This window comes from Vombatus ursinus, unplaced genomic scaffold (assembly GCF_900497805.2).
Source record: "Vombatus ursinus unplaced genomic scaffold, bare-nosed wombat genome assembly UNPS02014832.1, whole genome shotgun sequence".
Taxonomy (NCBI): domain Eukaryota; kingdom Metazoa; phylum Chordata; class Mammalia; order Diprotodontia; family Vombatidae; genus Vombatus; species Vombatus ursinus.
Genome location: NW_020954610.1, coordinates 38,116,870 through 38,139,403, shown reverse-complemented (window position 1 = coordinate 38,139,403; position 22,534 = coordinate 38,116,870). Strand labels below are relative to the sequence as shown.

The following is a 22,534-nucleotide window of genomic DNA, read 5'->3' as shown; positions in this document are numbered from 1 at the left end:
CAGACTGTGTCAGAGTTGGTCCTTGAACCCAGTACTTCCTGACTCAGAGACCAACTCTCTATCCACTCTGCCTCATTGCTTAGAACTTTATAATGTAAATTCCTTGAGGGCAAGAACTGTTTTTGTCTTTCTTTGTATCTTCAGAGCTTAGCATAGTGCCTGGTGTGTAGTAAGAGCTTAATAAATGCATGTTGACTGATCCATTGATGCTTAATAAATGCTTATTGAGTAGAAAGAAATGACAAATGTTGCCAAAGTAATTTAGAACACTTACTAAAGGCAGATCCATGATGGGGTGTAATGAGATTTCAGAAAGTAGAGCCACACTTTCCCTATTCTCTTATCCTCCTTAACAGTTATTTCTCCTGCCATGCTTTGTCCCAGAAGCTTGGATTTGAACTAATCTAACTCCATGGAAAATCAAATATGAAAGGACATGTTGCTAGCACTTCTGTTGGACAACAAGGTTAATACCCACTATATATGTGAAACCTATTGAATCAGACTTTTATCCTATGTAGTTACTATATTTAAAGGGGGCATTATTCGACCTATAGTGTATCTAAATCTATGGAATAATATAATAATAATGCCTCTGTCCTACAAGAATTTTATAGTAGGGACAATAGCTGAAGGTAGAGGTCATCACAGCCATCAACGTTTGCCCTGTTTTATAATTTATTGCTTGAGCCCCGTACCTACTGTACATGAATATGAAGGTTATAGAGATAATCTACAGGCTAGTTTTTTTTTTTTAAGTTTTAAATTTACTCTTTGGACCCAGGAGCTGTCTTACCTTTGAGTAAAGCTGTCAGGATTGCTAAATCAATGTCCTGATGCCCTTCTGATCCCATTCGAAATACGGTAATCTGCAATTTAAAACAAGGTGGCCATTAGCGATCTATTTTATGCCCAGTCAAAAAACCAAATCAATGCAACCACATCTGAATTCAGACAACCTTGACGTCTATAAAGCTATTTTCTTACCACAGAGCAGTCACACACAGCAAGTGTGCTTGATGGCGCAAACATGACTAGACTTGCTTTAGCAATTCATTAAATGAAGGTGCAAGTGTAGAAGCTGGACAAAGATTTCCTGGTGGCCCAAGACCACTTTTAAAAGGGATGGGATCCAGTATCCTTCTTATTAAAATGGAATGATTATTTTGGATTTGTTTAAATTAGGGAAAGGCCAAAGTCCAAGGAAGATACCCCCTTTTAAAGATTCACTTTTTGTTTTTTTTGTTGTTGTTGTTGTTTTTAGGCAATTGGGGTTAAGTGATTTGCCCAGGGTCACACAGCTAGTAAGTGTCAAGTGTTTGGTCTGAGGCTGGATTTGAACTCAGGTCCTACTGACTTCAGGGCTGGTGCTCTATCCACTGTGCCACCTAGCTGCCCCTAAAGATTCACTTTTCAAATCACTGATTTCAAGATTACAATTATGAACAAATTGAACCATACACTATTAACAGACATAAGTATTAGGAATTGCTGCTTAGTATGTTCTCCACTACAGGACCCTACATTGTGCGTAGGTATGTGCTTGTGGTATATATGCCTCAGGGCATTGAGACAGCTAGTGGTCCAGTGGATAGAATGTTGGGTCTGGAGTCAGGAAGACCTGAGTTCAAATCCAACCTCTGACACTTACTAGCTGTGGGACCCTGGGCAAGTCACTTAATCCTTGTCTGCCATGGCTTTTTCAATTGTAAAATAAGGACAATAACAGTGATAGTTATGAGAATCAAATGAGCTGATATTTGTAAAAAAGTGCTTAGCACAGAGCCTGGCACATGGTAGGTGTTATGTAAATATGCTTGTTTCCTTTCCCTTGAAACTGTGAAAAGAAAAATAAACATATAGAATAAATTGAGAGCTGGAAAGAACTCCAGAGAGCCCCTCATTTAATTCCCTTTATACAACTGAGGAAACTGAAGCCTTGAAAGGTAAAGTGATTTTCCCTGGGTCATTTAGGTAGCATGTCCAGGATTCAAACCCAGGGATATTCCAAATCCTACAACATAGTACCACCATCCCAAATGTAGATTTGAGTTTATCTTTTTTAATAGTTAAATATTTATAGTCTAGGTAACTGGGTAGCATAGAAAGCTGGACTTTGAATCAGGGAGACGTGAGTTTGAAGCCTCCCTCAGACACTAGCTGTGTGACTCTGAGCAAGTCATTGAATGCTCTTAGCCTTGGGTTCCTCATCTGTAAAATGAGGATAATAATAGTGCCCACCTCATACGATTATTTTGAGGCTCACATGAGATAAATAAATTTGTCGTTTAGTTGTTTTTCAGTTGTGTCAGACTTTTCATGACCCCATTTGGGATTTTCTTGGCAAAGATACTGGAGTGGTTTGCCATATCTTCCTTGCTCATTTTACAGATGAGGAAACGGAGGTGAACAGGGTTGAGTGACTTGCTCAGGCCAGATTTGAACTCAAGAAGATGAGTCTTCCTGACTCCAGGCCTGGCACTTTATCCACTGTACCATCTAGCTGCCCAATATAAGTAAAGCACTAGTAATTGCTATTATTTTTAACTATGTGATTGGGGTCAAGTCACTTGACCCTTCCGAGTTAATAAACCTTGCATTATCTACCCTAAATGGTTTTTATGAGTATGAAATGAGAAAATGTAAGTAAAAGAACTTTTAACTATAAAAATACTATGTAAACGTAAAGGATTATCACTTTAGGGCTATAATACAGTAGTGTTTCTCTTAAGATTTTGTGAACCTGAGATTCTGTCATGGCTCTCCTCGAAATCCTTCAGTATCACCCCTAAACCTCTCATGAACTAAGTGTAGCAGGTTTGAAGGGGAATTACAGAGGGGAAAAGCAGATAATAAAGTATCTCTAACCGGCCTTTCCAGGCTTATCTGACATTACTCCTCTTCATGCTCTTGACATGACAGTCAAACAGGACTCCTGACTATTCTCTAACTCAACATTTGACTTCTTGCCTCTGTACATTCATACTGCTGTCCCCCATGTCTGTTATGCTTCCTTCTAAACCCTCCTCATCTGTCTTTGACATTTCAGCTCAGGTGTTAACTCTTCCCTGAAGCTGTCCCTCATCTCCCCCATGATTAGTGCTCTCTTTCCTTAAATTGCTTTGTATTATATATTTAATATTATTTTGTATATGTTTTATCCTTTCAGTAGAAGAGAAGGTATTTGAGGACAGGGACTGCTGTTTTTCTTTCTGTGTTACCTTGTCTGTAGGAGGTAAAGAATTGTAATTAACATTGAGAACTGGCCTTGGCTGAGGGATGCCAGCATTTGTGAGAAAGGGGTGTGCTTGCTATCATTCTGAGGACAAACTGCCTCCCTCCAGATAATGCAATAGTTTCTGGCTGCCACTGCCAGGGCTCTCTTGTCTTTTCTAGGATCTGCCTTTCTCCTCTCCAAATTCCTGTAAGGCTGAGAACAGCACTCATCATCCTCTCCCAATGTGATGGGCCCCTTCTCAGTCATCCAAGTGTCACTATATCCATGGCTGTACTGAATTTTTCCCAGACACAGTTGTACTATGTTCTGAGTGAGCATTTATTAAATATTTAATTTATCATATTATGCATTAAATTTGTCATAGATAAAATATTTAATTTGTTATATATTAGTGTTTATTTTATTATATTATGCAGTAAATATTATATATCATTATATATTATATTATATGATATATTATTGAACTGATGTACAAAGGAAGAAGGTGAGAATGAGAGACATAGTGTGGTATTGTAGAAAGGGCATCAAAGTTGGGTTCAAAGCCCTTCCTAACTTAGCTCCCTCCTACCTTCCCAGTCTTCTTACACTCGACACTTCTTCCCCTTCCCAATGTACCCTATGATCTGGCCTGCTAGCTGTTCTTCAAACAAGACCCTCCAATTCCCAACTCAGAGCATTTTCAGTGACTGTCACCTGGAATGTTCTCCCTCATCTCCACCTCCTGGCTTCCTTCAAATCTGAGCTAAAATCCCACCTTCCATAGGAAGCATTCCCCAAACCCTCTTAATTCCACAATGTCTTTCCTCTACTGATTATTTCCAATTTATCCTGTATATAAGGCTTGTTTGTACATAGTTTTTTGCATGTTGTCTCTCCCATTAGACTGTGAGCTCCTTGAGAGCAGGTCTGTCTTTTGCCTTTCCTTCTATCTACAGTACTTAGCCTAGTGTCTGGAACATAATAGGCACTTAATAAATATTTATTACCTGAGTGACTTCTTTTTAGTTGAGCAATAATCTTTAAAAAAGTCACTTAATCACTCAACCTTAATTCTTCTCTGTATAAAATGAGTATGCTAATACTTAGCACTACATATATCATGAGGTTTTGTTTTTGTTTCTTTTTGAGGAAAGCACTTGGTAAATCTTAACATGATATATAAATATGGTCTATTAATGAGGAAGGTAATAAGTGCTGTACTCTGAAGAATCAATTAGATCTTGCTAATTTAATTGCTGACAGGACAGAAGGGATCAGGGAGAGTCTCTACTGGAGGCAGCAGTGTTTGCTAACAGGGCATGCTACTGCTATCAAACATCTGTTCAGCATTTTATGAGTACCTCTGCTTTGGTGATGCTATATGGTTTCAATTCAATTAAATAAATGTTTATTAAGTACTTACTATATGCAAGTTACTGGGGATAAAACAGTTCCTGCCCTCAAGTAGCATACTGGGGAGTGGGTGGGGATACAACATGAGCAGAGAAGAACATAATGCAGGGTGGAGAGTGAAGAAAAGGTAGAGGAAAGATCAGATGAAGAGATCAAAGAATATCTAAGGAAGATGAGAGCACTGATGGCTGGGGTTGGGGGTAAGGGACTCGGGGCAGGCTTCCCAGAGAAAGTGGCACCTGAGCTGAGCCATGCTATTAAAGATATTCTCACAGGTCTAGACTAAAAGAATAAAGTAAGCATAATTGGTAAATTAAATATCTTGACTGCCTCAAATCCAGTATCCAAAGGTTAATAAAATACTTTGCATTTTGAATACATCCAAACTAGTTATTTGGTTATTAATTACATACAAATGAATTGAAGATTAATTAAATATTGTTAACTAATTAAATTAAAAAACTTTATTAATAACACCCACTGGCCATGGAATCTTGGATGAGATAAAGACAGAACAATTAATGAAAATAGCTTAGCTATGTTCATCTTAGTTCAGAAAGTTACCTTAATGATTATTTTTGGTATTTATACAGCATTTTAAGACTGCCAAAGTACTTAATAGGCATTATCTTAGGTAATCCCAAGGACAACACTGGGAAGTAGCTACTAGACTTATGCTTATTACCGCTATTTTAAAGCTGAAGGAATGAGTGTCAGTGAGATTAAATCACTTGACCATGGTCAAACAGTTAATGTTAGAGGTAGAATTCAAACCCAAGAGTCTTCTGACTCCAAGCCCACCAGTTTCCCCACTTAAGCCACATTGTCTTTTTTAGGACCTTAAGTCACTGGTTAAGCACAGAAAGTAGTAAAGAAAGATTCTCAGAACATCATTAATCAGTGGGAAGAAAAAGAGAGTATTATATTGGGGAAAGGAATAAGAATTTGTATAGTACCTACTCTGTGCCAGGCACTGTGCTAAATGCTTTACAAATATTATCTCATTTGATCTTTACAACAACTCCAGGAGGCAGGTACTGTTATCCCCATTTTATAGATGAGTAAACTGGGATAAATAGAGGTTAAATGACTTGCCCAAGGTCACACAGCTAGTAAGTGTCTGATGCTGGATTTGAACTCAGGTCTTTCTAACTGCAGTCTTTGCTCTCCCTCTATCCACCATGCCTCCTAACTACCTCAAATCAGGGAAACTCACATGTTATGGAAATGGGGAAGGTCACTTGTATACATAAGAGTTGTGAGGCTACATGGCTCTATTGTACTCATGAGTATCTTAGATTTTACTGACCTCCAAGCAGTATAACGAAAGGGGAGCAGTGTTCCCTTACATTTTGTTTTCCAGTATATTTTCCCAATACTTTAACAGTTCAACACAATCTGCTACCACATAGCTAGAAACTTGTTCAGAAGTGGTGACTTGGGCATTCTTTAGGTAGCTATTAATTCCCTGGAAAATCCAGGGAGTTAATGAAAGAAATCTTATCCTTGCTCTGCAGTCAGAAGAGGAACCCTCTGAGGCAAATTGAATTACTCTGGGGGGGGGAAAGATCATTGAGGGAGAAACAAAAGTTTAGGAAACACCCTGTTTTCACTGCAACCTGGATATCTATCTGACACGTGTGAAACTGCACTCATTAGAACTAGAACAAAAAAGAACCAAGGAGTGACCTGAGCTCGGGATTATTGGATTTCTAATGGGATTAATAATGAATGAAAAATGAATTTATTAAGTGCTTACTGTGTGCCAGGCACTGTGCTAAGTGCGGAAGGGTATAAATGGGAAGGAATATGATATAAAAACAAGTGATATCAACAAAATATTTTTAATTTAAAAAGAAAATGGGAATAATAGATTTTGGATCAGGCCTAATATTTCATTGGTATATGAAATTCCTGGACATGGAACAGCTGATTGGCTTAAGATTGGAAAAGGAGTACTACAAGGCTGTATATTGTCACCTTATTTAACTTATATGCAAAGTACATCATGCAAAATGCAAGTCTGAATGAATCAAAAAGTGGAATTAAGGTTGCTGGGAGAAATATCTACACTCTCAGTTATACAGATGATACCAATTCTGATGGCAGAAAACGAAGAAAAATTAAGAAGCCTCTTGATAAAGGTGAAAGAGGAGGGTGTAAAGGCATGCTTGAAACTTAACATTAAAAAAACTAAGATCTTGGCAACTGGTCCCATCACTTCCTGGCAAATAGGAGAAGAAATGAAAACAGTGTCAGATTTTATATTCTTGGGCTCAAAGATTACTGCAGACAGCAATTGCAGCTATGAAATTATAAGATGCTTGTTCCTTGGAAGGAAAGTTATCACAAATCTGGACAGCATACTAAAAAGTAGAGACGTCACCTTGTCAACAAAAGTCCATATAGCAAAACTATGTTTTTTTCCGGTAGCAATGTATGGCTGTGAGAGTTGGACTATAAGGAAAGTTGAGTGCCATAGAATTAACACTTTTGAATTGTGGTATTGAAGAAGACTTGCGAGTGCCTTGGACAGCAAAGGGATCAAATCAGTCGATACTTAAAGAAATTAATTCAGGCTATTCACTGGAAGGTCAAATACTGAAGCTGAAGCTTAAATACTATGGCCAGATAATGAGAAGACAGGACTCAGTGGAAAAGACCTTGATGTTGGGAAAGATAGAAGGCAAAAGGAAAAGAGGATGGAAGAGGATGAGATGGATAGATAGAGTCATGAAAGCAATGAACATGAACTTTGAAAGACTGTGAAATGGTGGAAGATAGAAAGGCCTGGCATGCTATGATCCATGGGGTCACAAAGAGTTAGACAAGACTGAACAACTGAACAACAACATATGGAATTTCCAGTGAGAAAACACTCTCTACCAATGCAGATTAGCCCCTATTTAGTAATGTATAATTTTAGAGATTTGCTTGTTGAGGGTGGGGGTGGGGAGAGGCACTAGGAACTTAAGTAACTTGTCCAGGATCACACAACCAGTATGTCTCAGAGCTATAATTTGTACCCATATCTTTCTATCTCCAAGGAGTCATAAATACACCATTCCATGCTGTTTTTTTTTTTAATTTGCCAGGGCCAAAGTATCAATTAACCTACAATTACTGATAAGATTACAATATTTTCAATTTATGTACAAGTACAAATGTGACAAAAAAAAGTGATGTTGATTAAAAATCTGAATTACTGGCTCCATGTGGCTAGAGCTAAAGTGTAGATACAGCCAGACTGTATATAACATTATGGAACTAAATCTGAGGAAAATGTTGTATGTGTTTATTTAAATTCACTCTTTTCCTGTGTAGCAAGATTTGTGCTTATAGTTGAATAGTCATGGCCCATTCAGTTATACAGGCTCTATCCTTATATAGAACTAGAAGAACACACAGATAAGTAAATAAAGAAACTGAAACTGACTAGGATATTAGGCTAGAAAATGAGAAGAGGGCTCAATTGGCGAAAAATAGAAGTTCATAACACAAACATTTGCAGTTCTTTTAGGAATGCAAGAGATAGGATTTTGAAGATTGTACTCAGAGGAAATATTCTATAAGTTAGTGAGAAATAGCCAGAGAACTCTAGTAGACAGATAACATATCCAGTAGAGAATCAGATTCTTAAGGAGTATTTCTAATTTTCTGGGTATTTAAAAATCACTAATAATAATAACATTAATAGCATTTGAGCATTCCCAAGGATTCCCAAGTTGCTCATTGTTGCAAAGGCAAATCTCTTTCAACACCCATATTTTTCAGATGACCTAACTGGGAATCATGGAAGATCACTATGTCAGAAGAATAAAAATTGCGGGTTATTGGAATGTTATCTGTTTGGTATTAGCAGCATTTTACCAATGACAAAATTTGTGGAAGAAGTGGCATAAAGAAAAGTTATCTTTAAGGTCACGAATAGCCAAAAAGGAAGACAGCTACTTGTATAATAAGAAACAATATGGGCAGCCCAAGTGCTATATTGGTACCTCCAAAGTATTATAAAACACAACAACAACAACAACAACAACAACAACAGGAAAGGTCTTCAGAGTATTGGACTGATTCTCTAGAGACAATTTTAACAAGAAAGGGACACAAGTTATATAAAATAAAAAGGCTCAAATCAATTGCCCTCACCCAAGGGGAGGGAATCTCCATACTGATGAAGTCATACATAGACCTGTAGAAATAATATTCTTAGTCAATGAAGGGCCAAAGATTATGACTTTAAAAAATAGTTAACAGGTTAATCACCGAGTTTTACTGTATGGAACAAAAGCATCGTTGAACTATTGCCTACAAAGTTAATTTTTCTATCTAACCAATCAAAGCTTCCCAGTGAATTTCATAATAAAATTAGATATATGTTCCACCAAGTAGAGCCATCAGAGCTAGTGGATGTAGTACTGATCTTGGAATCAGAAAAACCTAGGTGCAAATACTACTTCTGACATTTATTATTTATGTTACCCCAGGCAAGTCACAATCACTCTGTATTTTAGACAGGTCTCCAGGACTTCTCTACTAAAGCATGGGTAGATTGTGAGAATGTCTATTTGTGTGTGTGTGTGTGTGTGAGATCATTGCTGATCCTATGAGAATGTAAAACTGGATAATATATGAAATGCAAAATAAAGTATCATCCAAGATGGACAAAAAGGAGGGAATAGAGAGAATCAGGACTCGGGATGCATGATAACATAATCACAAAAATCAAACAGACAAAAATGTTACATTTAAAAGAAAAACAACTGTGTGGGAGGGCAATGGAAATGGAATTATACAGAGGAATGTGATCCTTAGACATCTTGGCTCTGTTAGCATGCAAATCATTTCACAGTATTAAAAAATGTAGATACTGAACAGTGAGTAAATGACTCAGCCAGGTTTCCCAGAATCTGCTTTCCATTTCTACCACTGATACCACAGGTGAGGAGGACACCTGCTTTCCTTAGGATAAAGTAACTACTAAGTTTTACAGAGAGTGCTAGAGACAGAAAACAGGCCAAACTTGAAATTAATTCCTCAGGGGAAAAGAAATCAGAGTGAGTCTTCAGAGGGCAAGGATTTGGGCAATAATCTATTATTTGCTGTCCTTCAGTTTTGAATCCCTTGACTGTTGATTGATGCTACCTTTTCCCTTTAGTTTAAAATCTTGAGGCATGTCACCCTGAAAGGCTGACCTGACAGATGCCCTGGGGATAACAATGTCATTTCCAAAATCTTCTTTCTACACCTCATGGCCTTTGTTAATAGAATCCAGAATATTTGTCACCAACAAGCCTGTCAGTCAACCAGATGGGCAAAAATTCAATTTTACCCATGGCAATATCATTCTGCCTCAGGAAGGAGGATGTTGGGTTCAGAGGCAATTGGAATTTGTTTTTAAAATACACAGATTAGCATTCTGTGGAGATTTCCCAGACACAGATGGTTCTTCCATGTCACTATCATGTGTGGCGTACTTTGGGTTGCAATAATTCTTGGGTGGATTCTTCCCCCCCACCCCAACCCACCTTTTTCATCAAGAGCTGGGGCTGGAGTTTTTGTCCCTATACTGTCAGTTTTTATGAGAACATCTGATATTTCTGGTAACTACTTTCTGTTTTTGAGAAACTGCTACCAGGAGAGTGTCAAATAAGCTTTATAAATTGATGGGAGATGCACAGGGTTGAATCCCTTCAGAAAGCAGGCCAGACCAATTCCTTTGATGCCAAGGTAGTAAGCAGAATTCCTGGGAGTGAGCAGTCATGTTTGTGCCTAACCTACTCCCCAAGATTGATGCCAACAAATGCAAGTGGCTCCACAGGGAACTGGACAAATCCTACCTTTGTTGTGAGGGTCAGAAAAAAAATGAACATTCCCTAAATCCTTTCCTTGTGCCAGCAAAAGAGCGATTCCACATTTTCTTTGCTGCATATCCACCCAAAAGAAAATATCAGGAGAGTGAGGAAAAAAAAAACAAAAACAACAAAACCCCAACCACCCCACCACCAAACAAATTTATGTATGTGTTTAAGGTGGCTATTCATTAGGAAAGCAATTTGTGAATGTCACAGAGATAAATACGATCTATACTAATTTATTCATTGATTGATTCATTGTCTGCTGCCTACCTAGCCAGATTCACAAATGGGAGTACTTAAAAAATAACACTCAACCCTGAGCTAATGACATTTTAAGCCTCAATTAATACCTTAGGTGGTACAGTGGATAGAGTGCTGGGCCTAGAGTCAGGAAGACTCAGCTTCCTGAGTTCAAATGTAGCCTCAAACTACTGCCTGTGTGACCCTGGGCAAGTCACTTAACCCAGTTGGCCTTAGTTTCCTCATCTGTAAAATAAACTAGAGAAGGAAATGGAAAACCACTCTAGTATCTTTGCCAAGAAAACCCCAAATGTGGTCATGAAGAGTCGGACGTGACTGAAAAGTGACTGGACCGAACAACAAAATTTATATAGTATTTTATAGCTACAAAGTTTTTTCCAATGATACGTTATGTGATTATGGCATGGGAGATAAGGTGTTGGATTTACAGTCTGTTTAAATTTCTTCTGAGATACTTCATAGCTGTGTGAATGTCCCTGAACCTCTTTGAATGTCAGCGTCCTTAACCATGGGCAACCATGCCCCGGCATTGTTGTAAGGCTCAAATGAGATAATGAATGCAAAACACTTTGTGATCCTTAAAGCATTCTATAGATGTGACCTATCTTTATCATCCTCACAACAACCCTATGAAGTAAGTGGAACAGGAATTATTCTCTAGATCTTCTCCCCTCTCTCTGCTTCCTATCATCTTCCTACCACCTCCCCCTCTGCAGTTTAAGCTCTCATTCCCTCTCACCTATATTACTGTAGCAGTCTGTTAACTTAGACTCCTAGCTTCCAGTCCTGTTTCGGTCCAGTTCATCTCCCAAACAACTATCGGACTGATCTTCCAAAAGCCTAAGAATAACCGTGTCACTCCCTTACTCAAAAATATTCAGTGATTCTTTATTGCTTCTAGGATAAAACAGAAATTCTTCCTCTTGGCATTGTAAGTCATTCTTGACCATCTGGCTTACCCAGGGTCATGTAGCTAGCAATTGTCTGAGGCCAAATTTGAACTTAGGTCTTCTTGATTCCTGGCCCAGTGATCTAGCCTCTGAGCCACCTCTTAATCAATGAACAAGATTTATGAAATATATAATATGTGCTAAGCATTGTGCTAGGTAGCTAGGTGGTACAGTGGATAGATCACTGGGCTTGGGGTCAGGAAGATCTGAATCCAAATCTAGATTCAGACACTCACTAGCTATGCGACCCTGGGCAAGTCACTTTAACCTCTGTCTCAGTTTCTTCAACTGTAAAAAGAGGCACCTACTTCACAGGGTTGTTGGAGAGATCAAATGAAATATCTGTAAAGCATTTAGTGCAGTTCCTGGTATGTAGTAGGTACTTAGAATTGTTCCCTTCCTTGCCCTGGCCTCTTCTGGACAGCTCTGCCTTAATGCCAATATACTGTTTCTTTCTGAGAGTGTCAAAGATTTCTCTAAAATACCAAGTATAGTTATTCCCCATTCTTCAAAGGGAGATGCCTTGAATATTGTCATTAACCTCTTCACTTCTCATTTACAGTGATGATATACCTAATGGCTCTAAATGTGAGCAATTGTGCTTGACTATATTTTAAATTATTTCTTAAATTTATATTTACCCATGTCCTTATTTTTATTAAGGTCTGAGGTGGTTATAGTCAAGGTCAATGTTGATTTTGGGGATGAATTTGTTTTAACTGCTAGAATTTTGGCCCTAAGAATAATTAGAATTCTACTCGCATAGGTTCTTGAGGTTACAAGCAAAGCTCTCCAAACCAAACAACTAATGGTGGTACCAATGTTTTTAGCTATAGTAGATCTCAACAGAAAAGTCTCAACAAAATTAGGTTTGTATGTGAGTATGGCACAGTGAAATGAGGCTGGGACTGGAAATCAAAGGACCTTTATTCTGGTCTTCTATCTGCCAGTATGGCTAGGTGACCTTGGACAAGGCACTTAACCTCTTCTCATCAGTAAAAGAAGGATGACTGTATCACTTTCTACATCATTGTCATAGGGTTGTTGTAAGACAATGGAAATAATGCATCTGAAAATGCTTTGAAAATACAGTTAGTTGAATGAAATGAAAGTTTAAGGGATTCAATTCAAAAGATACAATTCAAGGACCCTACACTAGTCTCTATCCTGCCTTTATTCACTTAGCATCATACATTCATAGATTTGGAATTAGAAGGGATGTTAGAAGACATCAAGTCCACCTCTCATTTTACAGATGAGGAAACTGAGATCTAGAAAGGTTAAGTAACTTGCCCAGGGTTACGCAGCTAATAAGAATCTTACATGGAATTTGAACTCAAGTCTTCCTGGTCGCAAGTCCAGAGCTTTAATAGTTCATACTGCTTCTCACTAAATCTAGGGATTTATATGGTTCAGTCAGTTGTTTTTCAGTTGTGTCCGACACTCTTCGTGACCCCATTTAGCATCACCTAGCTGCCCAAGGGATTTATAAAGAATTGACAAATAGTGCTTTTACTCTTCCCCCTTGTCCCATTTCCACCTCTCTGTGCCTTTCGAAACATTTCCTGTATTGTATGTAGTCTTCCTTGCTTAGTAGACTTCATTTTCTTTTAGTGAGATATGTAGCAGATACCCAAATGCATTCTTGCCTGGGATCCTAGAAAATATTTTGGCCTGCTCCCATTGCTCTACTTGTTTTTTTGTTTGTTTTTTTTTGTGTTTTGTTTTTCTGACTGACTGCCTCAAGGATAATTGAAAGTCTTGTGATCAATGTGATAAGAAATTCAGAATGGTTCTTTAAGAAGGGAAGGTTACAGTCAGTTCTAAATCCTTCTTTTTTCTCCTTGAATTCAAATTGGTGTGTAGAGTGTCTCCCCAGGTAAAAAGTTTATATACTATCGTAAATTCCCACTACCTCCTTCATGAAGGAAATCACAGGTGAGCTAGAATGTTGGGAACCTGATTATTTTCCTCCTACCTCATTCCTTGTTCTTTCCAAGTAGCTACATGACATACCCATCTCTGTGAAGCAGAGAAATCTTTACTCACGGGTACTTATAGAGGTACACTTCTAACAACCTCCTGGCCAAGACTCCACTCCAAGATTCTTTCCAGTATTTGCTGTTAACCAGTATGATAAGAAAAAAGAGGCTTGTAGCTTAGGAATGGGGCTGTGAAGTCTTATCTGATTCTTTGCGTCCCCTTTGAAGTTTGCAAAGTTCTGGTGTAGATAGACTTCTCGAGCTCTAGTCCCACTGCAGGCACCAATCCTGCAAACAGCTATTGATAGATTATATTCTTCCTTTCTACTAACTCCTTTCCCATTGATTTTAAACATTTTTTCTTTCCCTAAAAAATAAACCCACAACCTTTCTTCTACTGTGCTTTAAGCCAGCTATTCTCTTATCTCTCTTACCTCTTTCACTACCAAAATTCTAGACAGAGTAGAATGAACAAATTAAACATACACCTTTTATGCCACATTTTAGTAGGCAGCTAGGTGGCACAATGGATGGAGTGCCATGCTTAGTGTCAGGAAGCCCTGAATTCAAATTCTGCCTTAGACACTTACTAGCTGGGTGACCCTGGGTAAGTCACTTAACTCTGCCTCAGTTTCCTCATCTGTAAAATGAGCTGGAGAAGGAAATGGCAAAGCATTCCAGTATCATTGCCAAGAATACCCCAAGTGAGTTCACAAAGAGTTGAACATGACTGAGAAATGACTGCACAAAATAAGCTGGAGAAGGAAATGGCAAATCACTCTAGTATTTTTGCCAAGAAAATCTCAAATGGTGTTACGAAGAATTGGATACAACTGAACAACCATTATGCTGGAACTTGATTGAACTTTTGTGGATACTATAGCTGTTGTGGCTATGGCACATCTTCTTAGGTATAGCCCAAAATAAACATATAGATTTCAACTCCATCTTTGTCTTCCCACTGCCATCAACCTAGTTTGGGCCTTGATCACCATTCACTTTGACTATTGTAATGGCCTGCTCACTAGTCTAGTGTTCCGTCTCTTTGTGTTTCAATTTATAGATGTCAAATTAATATTAATTCACTGCTCTGTTCAGATTATCTGTGCTCAAAAATACCTTTAGCTCTTCCTTACTCCTTACAGAATAAATTAAAACATCTTAGCTTCGTACTCAAAGGCCTCTTGAATCTGACTCCGGTCCAATTCCTTATCATACACTGTTCTCCGTCATGTTTTCTACATTCTAGCCAAACTGTATTTCTTACCACCTCCCATCCTAATCCTGCCGTTGTCTGTCTCTGTGTCTTTGCTCGTGCTCCCACCCATAGCTTAAGTGTATACCCTTTCCACCTCTAAATCCTTGCCTGTTGATCTACTTCCCTTTTTTGAAGACCAAGCTTGAGTGATACCCTCTGTAGCTGAATGAGGTTTCTTTCCCAGAATTTTTAGTACTTTTGTTGGCATGGATCGTTATCTCATTCTCTAAGGCTGCCTCAATGACCCTAACCTGCCCTCCCACTGGAAGGCCTGGACTTCTGTGAAGACTACCACCATGCTCTAGCAACTCAAACTCTCTTTGAATTTCTGGGATTCTAGAGAATTTTGTCCTATTATTGCTCTACCTGGCTTTTTCTATGTGACTGCCTCAGACATAATTGAAAGTCTTGTCTGTGATCAATATGATAAGAAATTCAGGATGGTTCAGCATCTTATTTAGGCTGCTATTTTGTGTTTATCATATTCTAAATTACATTGCAGATATGTGTATACATGATGTCTTATCTCCCATATTAGATTCCTTGGGGAGAGGGACTGTGTCTTATTTCACCATCATTATTGCCTTGCACATAGTAGACTTATAATATATATTAGTTGAATTGGATTCTAAATAAGGGAAGAGTCATGAAAGGTTACATCTAGTAATGTCATTCCCTTATCCAATTTTTTGACCTTTGCTTATTTTGTAAAACCTCTGTCCTAAGGGCCAATTCTTTTTTTTTCCCTTAGGCAATTGGGGTTAAGTGACTTGCCCAGGGTCATACAGCTAGTAAGTGTGTCAAGTGTTTGGTCTGAGGCTGGATTTGAACTCAGGTCCTCCTGACTTCAGGGCCGGTGCTCTATCCACTGTGCCACCTTGCTGCCCCAAATTATCTCTTACACTCTCTTTTTTTGGCTAGGCAATGGGGTTAAATGACATGCCCACGGTCACACAGCTAGTAAGTGTCAAGGGTCTGAGGCCGGATTTGAACTCAGGTCCTCCTGAATCCAGGACCAGTGCTCTATCCACTGCACCACCTAGCTGCTCCCCCCCCCCAAGGGCCAATTCTTACTCCATCTTGCTCTTATATTCCTTGCTATCAATCATCTTTATTTACAAATGAATTCCCCAGCCTGGCTGGGAAAGAGATTCTTCTTTTTTTAACTGCTTTTGATTTCAATTTCAGCTTTTATTTTCCACAGTATTCTGGGAATATTTGAGAAGAGAAGGGCACAAGTAGTTTCCATTGTCATAGAACCAAGTAGAAATATAAAGGAGAATAAAAGCAGACCTCTACAGGGCTTCCCCCTTAAAGTGGCACCAAAAAAAAATTAAAAATAAAGCTGACAAAGAATAGAAAATAGTGCATGAAACTGCATTTTCTAACCTGACAATAGAAAGGTATGACATTTGTTAAATGGGAATAGGAATTATTAGTCTAAAGGCCTGAAAAATGTTGCATTATTTGGACCCACCATGAACTTTGTTTTTCAAACTTGTTTTTTGAAGCTTGAATGGAATTATGTCAGAAATCAAACAATAAATGTCTGAGAGCCAAGGTGGAGGAGTGAGCAGTAAATTGCCCTAATTCTTCCATATTTACCTCCGAACAACAATAAAATAGCACCCCAAAATAAATCCTGGAACAGCAGAACCAGAAAAAAGATGGGGTGAAACAATCTTTTAGCCCAAGAAACTTGGAAGATCAGCAAGAAAGATCTGTCTCACTTGGGCAAAAGTCAACACAGTAAAGAATAGGAAGTGTCCCAGCAAGGCATCGCAAGTCCCACCTCAGCAAACCAGTGGGAGTTCCTGAGCCCCAGTGAGGTAGAGCAAGCAAACACCACTGTGAGGAGCCCCAACGTGCCTCAGCCTAGCCAGGGAAACAGGCAGACTTCACTTTGAGAACCTTCTCATGCTTCAGCATAGCCCTGGGCAAACTGGCAATCTCCAGGGGATAGACCTCCAAGTGCTCTAGCATAGCCCAGGGCAAACAAGCAGCCACCAGCTGCCAGACAGGCGTGTACTTCAGTGTATCCCTGAGAAAACACAGAAACAACCTACTTGCATGTGCCAGACACTAGAACTAGGACCCTGGCTCAGCACCAGATAAACTGCCAGACCCCCACAGCCTCCAGCAGTGCCAGCCACCCCTTACTCCACCTCTTCAGGGCAGCACCAGACATGATGGTCCCCTGTGGGCCCCAGGGCAATGTCGGTGCAGCACCAGGTAAACAGCCAGGTCTGTAGCCCCTGGGACAAGAAGCATGGGACAGTGACACTTTAACACCAGGAGCAGAGCTCAAATTTAAAAGAAAGGAAGAGGGTAAAAAAAAAGAAGAGTAAAACACAACAAGGACGAAAAGAATCTGACCATAGAAAGTTATTATGGTGACAGGGAAGATCAAGACACAAACTCAGAAGAGGACAATAATGTCAAAACACCTACAGGCAAAACCCTGAACAAAAATAGGAAGTGGTCTCAAGCCCAGAAAGAACTCATGGAAAAGCTCAAAAAAGGAGCTTAAAAATCACATAAGCGAGGTGGAAGATAAATTGAGGAAAGAAATGAGAGTGATGCAAGAGAATCATGAAAAAAAGAGTCAACAGTTTGGAAAAAGAAAACAACTGCTTAAAACATAGACTTGGCCAAATGGAAAAGGAGATACAAAAATCCATTGAAAAAAACAATTCCTTTAAAAGTACAGTTGTCCAAATGGAAAAGGAAGTACAAAATCTAGCTGAGGAAAACAACTTCTTAAAAATTAAAATTAGGCAAGTGGAAACTAATGAGCATATGAGCCATCAGAATCACTCAAACAAATTCAAAAGAATGAAAAAAAATAGAAGAAAATGTAAAATGACTTCATTGGAAAAACAATTGACCTGGAAAATAGATCCAGGAGAGACACTGTCAGAATCATTGGACTGGGGCAGCTAGGTGATGCAGTGGATAGAGCACCAGCCCTGGATTCAGGAGGACCTGAGTTCAAATCTGGCCTCAGACACATAACACTTACTAGCTGTGTGACCCTGGGCAAGTCACTTAACCCCATTCCCTAGCCAAAAAAACAAAAACAAAAACAAAAAACAACAGAATCATTGGACTACCTGAAAGTCATAATCAAAGGGATGATCTGGACAACATCTTTCAAGAAATTATCAATGAAAACTTCCCTGATATCCTAGAACCAGAGGGCAAAATAGGCATTGAAAGAATCCACTGATCACCTCAGGAAGGAGATCCCAAAATAAAAATTCCAAGGAACATTATAGCCAAATTATAGAACTATCAGGTCAAGGAAAAAATACTGCAAGTGGCCATAAAGAAACAATTCAGATATCAGGAAGCAACAATCAGGATTGTACAGGACTTAGCAGCAGCAGCAGCAGCAGCATTAAAGCATCAGAGTTCATGGAACATGATATGCTGAAAGACAAAGGAGCTAGGACTACAACCAAAAATCACCTACCCCGCAAAATTAAGCATAATACTTCAAGGGAAAAAACAGAAGGATTTCAGACTTTCATAAGAAGAAGACTAGAACTGAACACAAAATTTGATCTCCTATATCAAGACCAAAGAAAAGCCTAAAAAGGGAAAAAAAGGAAAGAAAACATAAGGGACTCAATGGAACTTGACTGTTTACATCCCCATGTGGGAAGATGATGCATTTTTTAATCATTTTATTAATAATGCCAGCGTTTTAAAAAAAGGATGGCCAGCTGGCCATCTCTCTCTTAGACCAAAGATAATCATGGTGGTGGGCTCACAGGGTGGCAATCAACTCTGATTGGCTAACAATTAATGAGAGAATGAATATTACAATGAGAGGTTGGACCTGAATTTTGATTATATCATTTACTTCTAAGTTAGGGCCAGTCTTTTTTCTTTCTTTCTTTCTTTCTTTTTTATTAATTAATTTCTTTTTAGTTTTCAACATTCACTTCCACAAGATTTTGAGTTCCAATTTTTGTCCTCATTTCATCCCTCTCCCCATCCCAAGACGGCATGCATTCTAAAAACTCCTTCCCCTAATCTGCCCTCCCTTCTCTCTCCCCCCACTTCTCTTATCCCCTTCCCCTTCTATTTTCCTGTAGGGCAGAATAGATTTCTATAAGATGACACTTTTAATTTTTAAAAATTGTACCTCTATTAGTATAGTTAAAAGGAATATACATAGACAGAGGGTATAGGTATAAGGTGAATTTAAGGGAATGACATAAAAATAACTAAGGAATGAGAAAGAGGAGTACACTGGATGCACAAGGAATGGAAAGGTAGAATAGGGCAAATTATTTCACATAAAGAGGTATGAAAAAACTATTATAGTGGAGGGGAAAATAGCAGGGTGGGCAATGGACATTGCTTGAACCTTACTCTCATCAGTATTCTAATCAGAAGGAATAATATACACAATCAGCTGAATATAGAAATCTATCTTACCTGACAGAAATAGAAGGGGAGGAGATTAAGTAAAGGGTGGGGGGACTGACAGAAGGGAGGGCAGATGGCAGACAGAAGCAAAACACTGGTGAGGAGGGAAAGAGTGAAAGGAGAGAGGACATACAAGAGGAAAAATAGGATGGAGGGAAATACACAGTTAGTAATCATAACTGTGAATTTGAACGGGATGAACTCTCCCATAAAATGGAAGTGGATAGCAGAGTGGATCAAAAACCAGAATCCTACAGTATGTTGTTTATAATAAACACATTTGAAGAATAGAGACACACACACAGAATAAAGGTAAAGGGCTGAAGTAGAATACATTCTCCTTCAGCTGAAGTAAAACAAAACAAAACAAAACAAAAAACAAAACCAGGGATAGCAATCCTGATCTCAGACAAAGCAAAAGCAAAAATAGACCTAATTAAAAGAGATAAGGAAGGAAACTACATCCTGCTAAAAGTCACCATAGACAATGAAGTAATATCAATGCTAAATATATATGCACCAAGTGGTATAGCATCCAAATTCTTAAAGGAGAAGTTAAGTGAGGTTCATGTTAAGTTAAAGTTCCTGACCAAACAAGAGATAGAGAGCATTATGAAATATAAAGGAGATAATTTTGATTATGTTAAATTAAAAAGTTTTTGCACAAACAAAACCAATGCAACCAAGATTAGAAGGAAGGCAGAAATCTGGGAAACAATCTTTACAGCAAGTGTCTCTGATAAAGGCCTCATTTCTCCAATATATAGAGAACTGAATTTATAAGAATACAAGCCATTTCCCAATTGATAAATGGTCAAAGGATATGAACAGTCAATTTTCAGATGGAGAAATCAAAGCTATCTATAGGCATATGTAGAAATGCTCTAAACCACTTTTTATTAGAGAAATGCAAATTAAAACAGCTCTGAGGTACCCCCTCACACCTATCAGATTGGCTAATATGACAAAAAAAAGGAAAATGATAAATGTTGGAGAAGATATGGGAAAATCGGGACACTAATGCACTGTTGGTGGAGTTGTGAAAGGATCTGACTATTCTGGAGAGCAATTCGCAACTATGCCTAAAGGGCAACCAAACTGTGCATATCCTTTGATCCAGCAATACCACTACTAGATCTGTATCCCAAAGTGTGTATGTCTGGGGGTGATATGGTCACACCTGCCCCTGAGGAAAATCACTTTGACAGGCTTGTAGAGGATCAGTTGAAGTGGTTTGAAACTTTAGGCAGGCAGACCAATTAAAGGGCCATTGCAACAGTCTAGGTAAGTGATAAGGGCCTATACTAGACTAGTATGGGTAAAGAGATGAAAATGCTATTCCAAGCTATTAGACAGACATGTAAAAGTTATTGTGAAGGTAGAAGTGACAAAATTTGAACTGGATGTCTTATAAATATCTCAAACTCCACATGTCCAAAATAGATCTCTTATCTTTTCTCTTAAATTCAACCAACTTCTGAACTTCCGCATTACTGTTGAGGGCACAATCATCTTTCCAATCATTCAGGTTCAAAATCTCACTACTGTGGATCTTCACCTTTCTTCACGTGTCCACATTTAATCAGTTGTCAAATCTTGTTACCTCTATCTCAACAGTATCTCTTGAATAAATCGCCCTTCCTCATTACTCACACAGCCAATACCCTAGTGCAGGTCCTCATCAACTCACTAGGATAATTGAAATAGACTCTTATTTGGAATCCCTGCATCAAGGCTTTCCCCACTCCAATTCATCTTCCATATAGCTAGCAAAGTGATTTTCCGAAAGTGCCGGTCTGACCATATTATCTCCTGCTTTCCAGGCTTTAGTGGTTCCCTATTACCCCTTGGATCAAATAAAAAGTCTTCTGTTTGAGATTTAAACCTCTTCCCAGCTTTGCCTCTTTCTATCATTTCAACACTCTACACATCTTTGATATGGCTAGACTGGCCTGCTAGTTGTTCCACACACTCAGCGATCCATTTACCTCCACACCTCAGCACTGACTTTCTTCCATACCTGTAAATACTCCTTTTTCACCTCTGTCCCTTGTTGGAATCCCTGCTTTCCTTCCAGACTCAGCTGGAGTGACACTTTCCTCAGGAAGCCTTTCCTGATCCCTCTCCTTCCCAACCTGTAGCTACCAATGCATTTCTTCCCCAAACAACCATGTATTCATTTTTATATATTACGTTTATACTTATATATGTACATGTTTTCTCTCTCATTAGAAAGTAAAGTCCTTGAGAATTTGGACTGTTTCCTTTCTGTCTTTAAATCTGCAGTGCTTAGCACATCGGCAGGTACACAATAAGCTCTTAATAATGTCTGTTGATTGAAGATTTTGCAAGCGATTGAATACATGAGGTGAAAGTAAGATGTCAACAATGACACTGAGGAGGTGAATCTGGGTGACAAGAAGGACAGTGGTGAACTCAATAGAAATATTTCAGAAGAGTGTTAGTTTTTTGTGGGAAAGGGGATGAGTTTAGTTTTGAACATGTTAAGTTTAAGATTCCTGTAAGACATCCAGTCCAAAATGTCCAATAGGGACTTTACCTTATGGGAATGGAGATCCAGAGAGTGACTAGGCCTGGATATGTAGATCTGAGAGTCATCAACATGGAGATAAAAATTAAAACCATAGAGGCTGATGAAGTCAACAAATGAGAGAATATATAGATAAAAGACAAATGGGCTCCGGAGGGAGTCTTGGAAGATAGCCACAGTTAGCAGAGATGACATGGGTGATGATTCAGCAAAGGAAATTTAGAGGCATTGGTTAGCCAGTTAGGAGGAATACCAGGGGAGAACAATATCAGGAAAACCTAGAGAGGAGAGAGGATGGTCAACAGTGTCAAATGGTGCAGAGAAGTAAAGAAGAAGGCAGAGAGAAAAAAGCCATTGGATTCTAGGAATTTCACTAGACTAGTCCTCAGATGACATACACAAAGCCTATCACTGAACCTATCTGCCAAGCCTTTAATATTTGTTTGAATCTGTCAGAGCCTGGGCTCCTCTGGCATCACCTCCAAGAACCCAGAGTCACCTCCAAGTCACAAGGAAGCATCACAGTAAGGCTTAAAAAGGGGCACTATGCTAGATTTTAATTGTCACTCATTTCCTGTATCTTGGTCTCCAACCACACCAGGAT

General features: G+C 38.8%; 1 protein-coding gene across 1 annotated transcript in view; it reads right to left on the bottom strand.

Annotated features, from left to right (window-relative positions):
- The window catches only part of TRPM3 (transient receptor potential cation channel subfamily M member 3), a 696,557-nt gene that overhangs the window by 158,953 nt on the left and 515,070 nt on the right, over positions 1-22,534 (bottom strand). Inside the window, 1 exon segment of the mRNA XM_027839430.1 lies at positions 797-869. Within this exon segment, the coding sequence (XP_027695231.1) occupies positions 797-869 (73 nt within the window).